Source organism: Idiotropiscis lumnitzeri, chromosome 16 (genome assembly GCF_059441095.1).
Source record: "Idiotropiscis lumnitzeri isolate Australia: NSW breed Sydney's pygmy pipehorse chromosome 16, RoL_Ilum_1.0, whole genome shotgun sequence".
NCBI lineage: Eukaryota > Metazoa > Chordata > Actinopteri > Syngnathiformes > Syngnathidae > Idiotropiscis > Idiotropiscis lumnitzeri.
This window is the reverse complement of record NC_142406.1, coordinates 14,872,762-14,884,234: the sequence shown is the minus strand read 5'-3', so window position 1 is coordinate 14,884,234 and position 11,473 is coordinate 14,872,762. Positions and strand designations below refer to the sequence as shown.

The 11,473-nt window shown below is 41.2% G+C and overlaps 3 protein-coding genes across 5 annotated transcripts; 2 read left to right on the top strand and 1 right to left on the bottom strand.

The window, feature by feature from the left end:
* The first annotated feature begins 685 nt into the window (after positions 1-685).
* Positions 686-3,332, top strand: sh3bgrl3 (SH3 domain binding glutamate-rich protein like 3). Its single transcript, XM_088318497.1, has 3 exons — positions 686-831; positions 1,431-1,598; positions 2,027-3,332. Exons 1-3 carry the CDS (start codon positions 787-789, stop codon positions 2,090-2,092), a joined length of 279 nt encoding a protein of 92 aa, XP_088174623.1. The 5' UTR covers positions 686-786; the 3' UTR covers positions 2,093-3,332.
* A 328-nt stretch (positions 3,333-3,660) lies between these two features.
* Positions 3,661-7,952, top strand: LOC148321660 (putative histone deacetylase 1-B). 3 transcript variants are annotated; one of them, XM_088318494.1, is made up of 12 exons: positions 3,661-3,849; positions 4,251-4,363; positions 5,030-5,147; positions 5,240-5,314; positions 5,392-5,530; positions 5,774-5,915; positions 5,995-6,087; positions 6,155-6,263; positions 6,700-7,080; positions 7,178-7,333; positions 7,395-7,434; positions 7,509-7,952. In XM_088318494.1, exons 1-12 carry the CDS (start codon positions 3,801-3,803, stop codon positions 7,531-7,533), a joined length of 1,440 nt encoding a protein of 479 aa, XP_088174620.1. In that variant the 5' UTR covers positions 3,661-3,800; the 3' UTR covers positions 7,534-7,952. The 3 variants fall into 3 exon arrangements, with proteins under 3 accessions (XP_088174620.1, XP_088174619.1, XP_088174618.1); XM_088318493.1 differs by having other exon boundaries at positions 7,178-7,434; XM_088318492.1 differs by having other exon boundaries at positions 7,178-7,952.
* A 43-nt stretch (positions 7,953-7,995) lies between these two features.
* eif3i (eukaryotic translation initiation factor 3, subunit I) lies at positions 7,996-11,036 on the bottom strand. The gene is made up of 11 exons (XM_088318496.1): positions 10,878-11,036; positions 10,498-10,590; positions 10,225-10,312; positions 10,077-10,142; positions 9,844-9,993; positions 9,342-9,469; positions 9,130-9,240; positions 8,811-8,900; positions 8,654-8,727; positions 8,351-8,443; positions 7,996-8,275 (listed from the first exon to the last, which is right to left on the bottom strand). The coding sequence occupies exons 1-11, from the start codon at positions 10,878-10,880 to the stop codon at positions 8,194-8,196; spliced, it is 978 nt and encodes a 325-aa protein (XP_088174622.1). The 5' UTR covers positions 10,881-11,036; the 3' UTR covers positions 7,996-8,193.
* Between the last annotated feature and the right edge of the window lie 437 nt (positions 11,037-11,473).

The window sequence follows — 11,473 nt, the reverse complement described above, 5'->3', positions numbered from 1 at the left end:
GGGGGGGGTCAGGGAGGCTTCTTTCAAATAAAAAACTGAATGAGCCAAATGACGAGGCTGTTTTAGACTCTCACCAACATTCCTTGTGTGTGACTCACAGAAGACAACCGTGAAGAGCCCCTCCTTATGATTGCCAATCGGTCTCCCACCCCAATAAAACTCGAGATTTAATGACGCTGAAAACATTACAAAGCATTCAATACACCACGCCACACTGCACAGCTGACCCAAGACGACTGTACTGTACTAACTATACATTATCTCTCAGCATAATGTGTCCATAAAACTAATCATTACGGTTCCATGGGCGACAACACTAAACCCACAGTGTTTTGGGGGGTTATATTGGAGGAGCTAAAAGCATTTTAATAACATTTTTGGTTGTCTAAATGCTTTTTTGGCACATTAGCTTCACTGCGAAAGAACTTCATATATTGTAATCACCTAAATGGTTATTAAATAGGTTGTGTATCTGAAACAAAATTCATATTAGGATTATTTGCACCACTTAATCTTTAAAAAATATGTACATTATTATATATAATGATATCATTTCTGTCTACTATGGTAGGGTAAATAATCCAATTAATTCTATTTATTTTACACTAGATTGTGTTACTTCAAAATAAAAATAAAATAAAGTAGTAAGTCGGCAGCTGTTTTATTTTGAAAGTCCCATACGACTTTAACCGGACGTTTCCCTTTTTCGAGCTTGACGCGATCACGTGAGGCCACCGCTCGGCGAGCAGAACCGCGGAAAAAGGAGGAAGAAGAACAAGAAAAAAAATGGGGATTAAACTGTACTACACCACAGTAACTGCCTCGCGAACGGTGAGTATCTGAGCAGAGCGTCGCTAAACTTATGTTTTGCGTGTTTGTTTTTCTGGTACGCGACAAGCGGCGATCCTTGCACCAGACACACCCAGCCTCATTCGCTAGCTTCCTTCTGGCGGGCCCGCGGACGACAGCGTTCGTAGCAGTAACATTTGAAACATAAAACGAAGTTATTTAAAAAAAATTAGAGATAAGGCAAGTTTTTAGTTGGGTTTAAAACGCTTTCGGGAAATAGTGCGTGGGCGATCGTTTTCCCAGGGGCGGCGGTAAAAGGGCGGATAAAGAGCACATCACCCCCCTCCGACACAATCTATCATTAATTTAAATGTGATATATCGTGCAAATAAATAAATACAAATATTAATATCGGTACTTGGGGAAATTGCAACTTATCATTAACATTGTCTTGCACATGAATGTGGTCAAGAACATAATCCCAACCAACTTCCTGTGTCCCCCATCACAATTATAGCAGAGGAATATTATTTACCCACAAGAATATATGATATTTAGCAAAAAGTAAATACCACTCCCCTCCAATGCAAAAAATAAAAACAAAAAACTTGTGTGTGTTTAAACTAACTTTTTTTTTGCAGGTCAAGTCCCAGCAGGCAGAAGTGATGCGCATCCTGGACAGCAAAAGCATCCAGTACGAGCTGGTGGACATCTCGGTGGGCGGCGAGTTACGCGATGAGATGCGTAGCAAAGCGGGGAACCCTGCGGCTGTCCCGCCACAACTCTTCAATGAGGACCAGTACTGCGGGGTGAGAAGTTGTCCGCTGCCGTTGTTCACTTATGACGGTGGAAGTGTATTATCCCTAAAGGAAATCATGTGATGTAAATTAAGGCTCAGAGTACATTGTAAAATTCACATTTCAACATTGTTAACTTTTAAAAGAGCAGAGAGGGATTTTCACAACTACAGAATAAAACTAAAAGAAAGCAAAACTACTCATCCTTTAAAGACAAATATTTAACAGAGTGCAATAGTTTAAAATTGTCTACCACTGCTAGTTAGGATGTATTGTAAATTAAAAGTGCGCTAAATCTGCAGTCATCTGTCATGTGGTACTTTTGATTGCAAACATCAGACTCCACATAATAGCCGTAGAAAAACAACAGGAAAAAAACAAGTTCGTAGTGGTTTTCGCAGTTTCATGCTAATTATTCATGTGTCCCCCCCCCCTTACAGGATTACGAAATGTTCTCCGAGGCGGTGGAGGCGGACACAGTGGACCAGTTCCTCAAACTAGCGTGAATCATAACCGTCCACTCCCGTCACACGTCAACCACACTGAAGACCCCTTTAACACCGACTTTCATCGTATGCCATAATCAAGAATGCCAAATATCCTCAAACATACATCTTTGTTTCAGCATCGGTGTCAACGTAGCTTGTCTTAAAATTAATCCACAAATCACTATTATCACTCAGTCTTAATGATGTGGTCTTGGTCTTAGAATCTTCACCTTCCTACATTCCCATGTTACACTTAACACAAACATGACAGGCTAAATAATTAAAATAAAAAAAAAAAACACCCAATCCTGACATAGATTAAAATGGAAGTCTTAATTCCATTTACTACAGAAGCTGTTAGTTTGGGAGTTTTTGTTTGTTTATCCGTTTTGGTTGACTGTACACAGTCCAAGGTCTTATGTCCAAAAAATGTCTTCCAAATGTATTGAATGGACTCACTGGGCTAAATGTTTCAGTAACTACTATTTCCAGTTCTGTCATTACGCTTTCTCCAAATTGTTGCACTTTTTTGGGGCGTACCACTTCGGAGTTTCCTCTGCATTAAAAGTTAAGAATGAATTTGATGTTCCCACCACGTATTTTAAGCATCCTCGCTGTCGGGTTGTCTGTCAAGACAGGCCACAAATGTGAACTACAAAATGCATTTCCTTGGTCCGGACATATCAGAATGTCTCAAGGCGATTGTAATTCCCTTCCTGGTTCGCCTTTAAATGTTGTTTTGTTGACTGAAAAGGACCAAAAAGACACCACTTGTAGTGTTCAATCATGTAGCTGGTCCTGGGTATGACCAATGTAGGACCTCATGCAATGAAACCGTTTCACAGTACAAGGCTGGTGTGTTTCAATGGACCTGTCACATGGAGGAATATGGTTTCATTTCTTTTTGCGTGCATATGTATATTGACATTCTGATTCTAGAGATATTTACCTCACAGTGGATCAATTCCAACATGATTTTAGGTCAGGCGATTTGGGATATGGCGCAAGCCTGAATTGTTGACAATGTTTGTGCACTTGTTTTTGTATCTCCGTATGGTTGTCTGTGGATGGCCGCGTAATTATACATGATGTTCTGGTCACATTCCATTTATAAGCGCTTTGTTTTGTGTTTGGACCAATTCCCCTTGGCCAAAATGAGAACAAATAGAAGAAAATAGGGAATAAAATGCTGTTATCTTCCAAGAAGATTGTGAAATGTCATGTATGGGTTGAAAAATTAAAAATGAAGTTGAATCATTCTGCTTGTTTTTTATTTCTCTCAATTTTATTATCTGTCAATGATATTACATCATGAACATCTTAATCTGTTTTTAATTGCAGTTTTGTAATATTTAATTTTATATTTATTTGTTGTTTGATTTTAAACTAAGAAATAAAAATAGTAAACATTTCATTCAGTTTGATATATTTGGGAAAAAATAAGTACAACTGATTTTATTAAAATAAAAACAATGTAAATGTTGATCACATTTCAATAAATTTACCCTCGTATAATTTACGTTTTGGCACGCACAGGCCACCGTACCAGTCTCGTAGTTTTAACGCGTAAATCACTCTGGGCGTGCTTAACTCGGTGGCGTCTCGTTTTGTTTCTACCTGCGCCTCTCAGCCGGGCGGTGCAAGAAGACTCCGCGTTTTTCAGCGGACAACACACAGCAACCGCTGTAAGCCCTAATCAAGAAGTAGTGGCTTAATTGGGTGTAAAATGGCGCTGTCGCAAGGAACAAAGAAGAAAGTTTGCTATTACTACGATGGTAAATACCCCCTTTGTGCATTTAATGGCGCTTTTTTTTCCCGGGATGTCCATGCTGTGAAATGCATGCGCGATACCTCTTTAAAAGCGCGACGCCGCTCGGGCTAGCCGGTTTAGCAACAGACGGCTAACTAGCTCGCTTGCTAAGCTAACAAGTGTAAATGCACAGAAGCTAATAATCCATTGTCGAACTAAAACTAAACAACATTATACCTTTAACGTGTTAGGAGCGCTTGTTTTATGTGTTTTAGTTGAATAGTGGGAGTTTGGCAGCTGTCCCACTATGGCGAGTGGATGCTCGAGACCTTTGCTAACTTTCCTGGCTGTCAGTGACAGTTCAATTGGGACTCCCCAAGTCTGAATCATAATCAATATCATATTCATTTTATTTGCATTTTACAGGTGACGTGGGCAACTATTATTATGGTCAGGGCCACCCCATGAAGCCCCACAGGATCCGCATGACACACAACCTGCTCCTCAACTATGGCCTGTATAGGAAGATGGAGATCTATGTGAGTAGCCATTGCTATAGAAACCTGAAATTAGCATAGAAAGTTATGTTTTTATGTGTTTATTTTGTGATATATTTTTTTTTAAATTTGATTTCTGTAGTGTTAATACAAAAAATTCAAAATATACCTTATTTTAGACGTATTTATTGTGGTGTATTTTCTTCTTAACCAATAAATCTAAATCACATTTTAAGAAAATGCGTATTTTTTAATTGATTTTTCTACTTTGATGCACCTATTATTAATTGTAATGTGATCAAAAAGTAAGTGATTATTTTTAATATTTCAAAACTATTCTGACAAATATGACAGATTTAGGGTGGTTGGTATTTTTTTCTCTATGTATTGAAAGAAATATTTTAATATGAAAAATGTAAAATGTGATTTACCTAATTGTCTGTTTTAATTAGCTGTAAAATGAGTATGTATTAAAATATATTTGGAAAATAAATTCTTTATTAAATTAGGGCAGTTTATTCCTCTAATTCATTTGTTTGATTATAATAAGTTTTAAAATATATCTAAAACACTTGGTGTATTTTTATCATTATTTAATTTGAAAACCTAGGGCATATTGTTCAAATGTTAAAATTCAGAAGACGTCTTAATGATCATGCATATTAATTTTGGTGCCCACTTACATGATGTGACCTTCTGTATCCGTAGAGGCCACACAAAGCCAGCGGCGAGGAGATGACCAAGTACCACAGCGACGACTACATCAAGTTCCTCAGGTCCATCAGGCCGGATAATATGTCGGAATACAGCAAGCAGATGCAAAGATGTGAGATTTATCCCTTTTTTTTTTTTTTTTTTTTTAAATGTGATGTAAAATGTGCACATTACAAATCACTCACTTGTATTTTCCTCACGCAGTCAACGTGGGAGAAGACTGTCCCGTTTTTGACGGCCTGTTTGAGTTCTGTCAGCTTTCCACAGGCGGCTCTGTGGGTGCGTTTGTCCAACCAAGCTGCGCGGTCCCCAATCATCTCCACCAAGACACTTTTAATTTTTTAATGAATTTCCAGCGGGTGCGGTAAAGCTCAACAAGCAGCAGACAGACATTGCCGTCAACTGGGCGGGAGGACTCCACCACGCCAAGAAGTCGGAGGCGTCTGGTTTCTGCTACGTCAACGACATCGTGCTCGCTATCCTCGAGCTGCTCAAGTAAGCGTGGTGGATTTCTAACGTGCGAGGTGCTGAGTTATCATGAACAACAGGTTAGGAAAGGAGCGATGAATTCATCGCAACACCAATATCTATTGTCATATTAAAATGGGTCTTGTTTTTTTAAAACAGCCATAAAATGATCTCCATGTAGATAATTGTAGATTCCTAAGAGGCTTGACCGGAGCAAACCCATTCCTCCCTCCTAAGATGTCCGCCAGTCTGTTGTGCGATCCTGTACAGGTACCACCAGCGCGTGTTGTACATCGACATCGACATCCATCACGGCGACGGCGTGGAGGAGGCCTTCTACACCACCGACCGCGTCATGACCGTCTCCTTCCACAAGTACGGCGAGTACTTCCCAGGCACCGGAGATCTGAGGGTGAGTTGAATTTCTGTACCTTGGGCCTATTTGGCGATGGTTCACGACACGCTAAAGGTCCCCTCGCCTTCACTCGCAGGACATCGGCGCCGGGAAAGGAAAGTACTACGCCGTGAACTATCCACTGAGAGACGGCATCGACGACGAGTCTTATGGGGCCATCTTTAAACCTGCAAGTGCTTTTATCACATTCGGTCAAGCCAGTATATGCGGTATTGCTAAGTGTTTGTGTGGGTTAGATCATGGCCAAAGTGATGGAGATGTACCAACCGAGTGCAGTGGTCCTGCAGTGTGGCGCCGACTCCCTGTCAGGAGACCGACTCGGCTGCTTCAACCTCACCATCAAAGGTACACACATCAGGAAATATGGAAACAACACATTTGCATGTTTCTGCCAACAGCAACTTGACAAGCGGCTGCCATCCTTTGTGGCATTTTACTTCAAAAACATGAATGTGTACCGAGTTACGCAGTTCGTAATGTCACTGTAAATTTGACGTCAACTCAGGAAAAGAATTGTACTTGGGTATTAGTATTTTAACAAAAAAATCTTCTCATATTGCAAATTAAAATTAGTAAATAAATCAGGAAACTTACTGCTACACAGCAAAGTTGCTTAGCACAATATAATCATTCACGTCATTATGACTTAATCTACACTCATTTTTAGCAGTAACTATAAAAGGCCACAAGATGGCAGTATTGCTTTTCAGACACCTTCCTCGTCCCTGACTTCTATTATAATGTGGTTACCATCATGTATTAGCTAATGTTTTGTTTCTAGGTCACGCCAAGTGCGTGGAATACATGAAGAGCTTCAACCTGCCGCTGCTGATGCTGGGCGGAGGCGGCTACACCATCCGCAACGTGGCGCGCTGCTGGACTTACGAGACGGCGGTGGCGCTGGACTGCTCCATCCCCAACGAGCTGCCCTACAACGACTACTTTGAGTACTTTGGGCCCGACTTCAAGCTGCACATCAGCCCGTCCAACATGACCAACCAGAACACTGACGAGTACCTGGAGAAGATCAAGCAGCGCCTCTTTGAGAACCTGCGCATGCTACCGCACGCGCCCGGCGTCCAGATGCAGGCCATACCTGAAGACGCACCGCACCCCGACAGCGCAGATGAGGACGATGAGGACCCTGACAAACGCATTTCTAGTAAGTCTGAAAATTACAAATCATTTTAAAGTGGAACGTGTTTGTTGCAAAGTGTAAAAAGGCAACTTTTTTTTTTCTTTTTGCCATGGTGCTTCAGTTCGCGCCCATGATAAGAGGATAGCGTGTGACGAGGAGTTCTCAGACTCTGAGGATGAGGCTGAGGGGCAAGGTGGCGGCAGGCGGAACGCGACCAATCACAAGAAGCCCAAGCGGGTGAAGAAGGAGGAGGAGCGTGACGGGGTGGAGAAGAAAGGCAAGTTCTTTTCTTTTAATGAGGGGAAACGTGCATTCATTATTTCTTTTCTGTTTTGTAGAAGTGAAGGAGGAGGACAAGGAGAAGATGGATACTTCAGTGTAAGAATATTTGACTCAAATAATGTTTACATTTGCAAAGCAACAATTGACATGTTTTTTTTTTCCTTTTTTAGAGCAAAGGAAGTGAAGACTACTTGAAGTCAAAACTGCGTTTACTGCTGTTTCTAAGCTCATGGGAGCACATACCCAGTTCCCCGCGTTGAGCGCGGCCTGCGCCGACGCATCATTGTGAACAAAACAAACTCTTGCCATTTTGTTTCCTTGTACTCCATCCAAGATGAAGAAATCCATCCTTGCTCAAATGAGCTTGATCAGTATTGCCTTTTTTAAAAATACATGTTGAGTCTATTTGTAACGAGACTGAATGTTCATAATTATGTTCCATGCCGTATTTCCACATTTAAGTTATTTTAAAAGCATCCTATATTGTTTTTTTTTTCATTGCACTTAAGTCTGTAGCAGATACAAGTCATCTTGCATTGTGGTTGTGTACAAAGGTGGTGTGATATTGATTCCAGAATGTGTGTTTTTGCCTTTGTAATAAAAACAAAAAAACATTTGTATTCATTTTCATTAGGGATAAAACACACAGGTGCAATATGTAGTCAGAATTGTTTAGTGGAAGGTTGTCGAACAGATATGTGTGTGTGTGTGTGTGTGTGTTGGGGAGTGTCAAGACTTAACTCCGCAAAAAAAAAAAGGACCTGCTTTGCTGGGTCTTTGGATGCCCATGAGGCACGACTCAACATGGATGCCTTCTAAAGTCTCAAAAGGGCCGCAAGTGTGCATGCGTGCGTTTCACACCTCCAGCTCAAAGTCAAAGTACTGTGGATCAAAGTAGTGAATCCTCACGTATCCGTCCTCTCCTCCGCTGCTGTAACTGGAAGACACGCACAAAAACACCAATAAGCACAACAACAAACACTAAATGGGTCTTCGGGATGGGTTCGCTTACCTCTTGCCATCCGGGTGGAACGATACACAGTTGATGGGTCCGAAATGTCCTTTGACCCTGCCAAACTCCTCCTCATAGGCGGCGTGGAAGAACCTGAGAACCACGGGCATTAAATAAACACGTATTCTTTTTCTACGCTTACAGAAGAAAAAATTTTTTTCTCAATGTCCACATAAATAATAGATTTTCTTTTTACAGATTATGTGGAAAATAAGTACTTTCCATACCAGGTTCATCAGTACACATTTTCTTTTTACAATTTTTAAAATGTGAATAGCAGTGTTTGTTTTTTTGGTGCCTCACCTGGCCTCAAACTTGCCTATCCTGGTGGAGGTGGTGGTCACCTCCATGGCCTCCTGACCGCCACCCATTACCACCTGTGTTGCACACACATCTCACGGTGAGTGATGAAGACACACACACACACACACGCTCTAATCTCACTATGGGGGACACTTGCATGGTCCATGATCGGCGAGATGGAGGCCGAGTTGACGGGTCTCTCCGTCCTGAAGGTCTTGATGTGGTCCAGGGAGGCGGAATCAAAGAGCTGAGGAGCGTCAAATGTGACAGAATGTGGGACACGTTGAGTACACTATATAGAGCACAAGCTATATTCACGACACACTTACACAGCAGTTTGTGAAACGTACTATTTTAGTGGCTTGGAAGTGATTTGGACCACAACCAAAGCCAGCCCAAAGGCTCATGTCATGAAAAACGTCTAAACTACGCCACTAATGATTCAAGGCATAAATGATGAACATAAAGGTGGTTACCTTGGCGGTGTTGTCCTTGGATGCAGTGATGACCATGGTAAGGTCCACCGACGTTTGGATGTCATTTATTTGCTTGTTGTGCTCCTTGATCGTCTTCAGGATGTCCCCCGACTGGGCGCCGCCACCACCGATGACAACAGCAAAAGTTCGCTCGATTATACATGAGTGAACCGCAAATGACACTGGCACCAATAAGATAGCGAACAACCCACCTTGGCACTGAACTGGTTAATCTCGCCGTTCTCATGGCCAGCGATGACAAACTCGCCGAGTGGCCCCCACACGGCGCTTGTGATCTTGTGGTCGTTGCAGGGGACGGTCAGGTAGGGCTGGTTGTCGTCTGTGTAAAAAAAAAAATATATATATATTGTGACAGTCAAAATGGTGACCGGGAGTGAAACTAGATTAATAGTGAAGCTATAATCTCAATTCAGATTGATTCATAAAGCAACATGACTATAAAAAATGAAGTCATGTATACCAGTTCAGATATTTAATGTTACTTAAAACTTTAACTGTGCAAATAAACAAATGCATTATCAGATCATTTCCATAATATGTAATGGGGGGGGGGGGGGGGTAGCCTAACTCTTTTCATCCTCCGATGAGAGCCAAGTATGTTGAAGTGCAATTTGAAACATGGCCACTGTTCAAGTTTCTGATAGAGCTCAATTTCCGCTGGTTTTACCGTATAATCAAATCTCATCATGATACCAATTTGCTGTGGATCCCGGAGGTCAAAGAAGTTGAGGAAGCACTGGTAGCCCATCTGCTTGTCCGTGGAAAACATGATGATGTTGCCGCTGAAGTCGAAGCCACACGTTCTGACCGCAGAGTTGGTGTTGACCAAGGCCAACTGTTTACCTGAGAACGAATCATATTTCAGTCTCAATGAGACAGTCCCAGGCTCAGATTAATAATTAGGTGTGCCTAAACAGTTGCCGAACCCGTCTCGCAATCCCACAGCCGACAGCTGTTGTCTGCCGAACCCGTCAACACGTTCTTGGTGTCCCCTGTGGAAGAACGCGTTAAAGAAGCTGCGCCCAAGTAATGTAATCCAATTAATGAAAAATGTTTTGGGAATTCTCAGGATACAGTCACAGTCGACACACCACACAGCTCCCGTGTGTCCATTGTAGGTGCCCAGACGTTCGCCATTGACCGAGTACCACACATTGGCAACCTAAAAGGGGACAGAAAAATGTATGACATTGAATTACAAAGCATAAGTAGGCGTGAATTCACTGGATAAGTAGTAGAAAACTTTTATGTATCCATATATCAGAGAGTCAAAGATGGGTTGTGAAACTCCAACATAAAGGACAGTCTAACAGTGTGTGAATATGGTTTATTTTTTGCAAAGCTCACCGTATCCTTGGCCACGGAGAAGATGAGGTCTCCTTCTCTGTTGTACTTGAGCTGAGTGATGGACCTCTCGTGGCCCTGAAGTAGAATGGGTTTCTATGGAGAAAAGAGCTAGAGTTACTTTTTTTTTTACCTCAAATGATTAAAGCCAGTTTTCTCACTTATCACAATATTAAATTTGACGGAGACTGACAAGCTATCCTGTAATACACCAACAATACGCAGCTGTTGAGTAGCGTTGTGTCATACTCCAAGCAGCTAACGAGCCATCGCCGGCTCCCGGAAAGGCTAAGCTAACGTTTGCCGCACTCGACACTGTACAGTAGTGTAGTCTTGAATAAGACACGCGGACATACTATTGAAAAAACACAACATATACTAACCATGTTTGCCAACCGAGTGATAAAACTCGGTGTAAGAAGGTCAGAAAGTCCAAATAAAGAGAGAGAAAAAGGACACTCGTGTCTCTAACCGTGAAGCCAAGACGGAAAGGAAGTGACGTCTTACGCATGCACAGCAACAGATACAGGCAAGTGCGCCCTCTAGGATAGTGGAGTGTAACGTACATACATTTTTGTGGCATTTCTGTTTTATTTGGATTGCTGAAATAAATAATTCGGATTTAAAATTTGTGTTTGTATTTATTTTGATTTCAAACATTCAATTAATTGGTCCGTATTATAGAGACAGCGATTTTTGTCATTAATATTTGTGGAAAAATAAAATTCAAAATACAGTACAACGATATGAAATTGATATTTGTGTTCAATAATTTAGGAAAAAATAGTAATTTCATCTTTGAAAATATAATTCAGTAGATAATTATTTATATTTGCTATTTTCAAACGTTAATATTATAAAACTACCTTCAATAATTCTATAATTTCATCACATTTATCATATTGAATATAACATATATTATTTATAGCCACAATCAAGCATTCCAATTCAGTTTCATCATGATTATCTTGAACAAAGA

Bases quoted from the DNA above. Each gene is read 5' to 3' on its own strand.
- LOC148321660 (XM_088318492.1), top strand. From the start codon at position 3,801: ATGGCGCTGTCGCAAGGAACAAAGAAGAAAGTTTGCTATTACTACGAT. The intron at 5,148-5,239 runs GTGAGATTTATC...TTCCTCACGCAG, and splicing joins CAGCAAGCAGATGCAAAGAT to TCAACGTGGGAGAAGACTGT. The intron at 5,315-5,391 runs GTGCGTTTGTCC...ATGAATTTCCAG, and splicing joins TTCCACAGGCGGCTCTGTGG to CGGGTGCGGTAAAGCTCAAC.
- sh3bgrl3 (XM_088318497.1), top strand. From the start codon at position 787: ATGGGGATTAAACTGTACTACACCACAGTAACTGCCTCGCGAACG. The intron at 832-1,430 runs GTGAGTATCTGA...TTTTTTTTGCAG, and splicing joins CAGTAACTGCCTCGCGAACG to GTCAAGTCCCAGCAGGCAGA. The intron at 1,599-2,026 runs GTGAGAAGTTGT...CCCCCCTTACAG, and splicing joins ATGAGGACCAGTACTGCGGG to GATTACGAAATGTTCTCCGA.
- eif3i (XM_088318496.1), bottom strand. The intron at 8,901-9,129 runs GTAACCACCTTT...GACGCTCCTCAG, and splicing joins CCAAGGACAACACCGCCAAG to CTCTTTGATTCCGCCTCCCT. The intron at 8,276-8,350 runs GTAAGCGAACCC...CGTGTCTTCCAG, and splicing joins TTCCACCCGGATGGCAAGAG to TTACAGCAGCGGAGGAGAGG.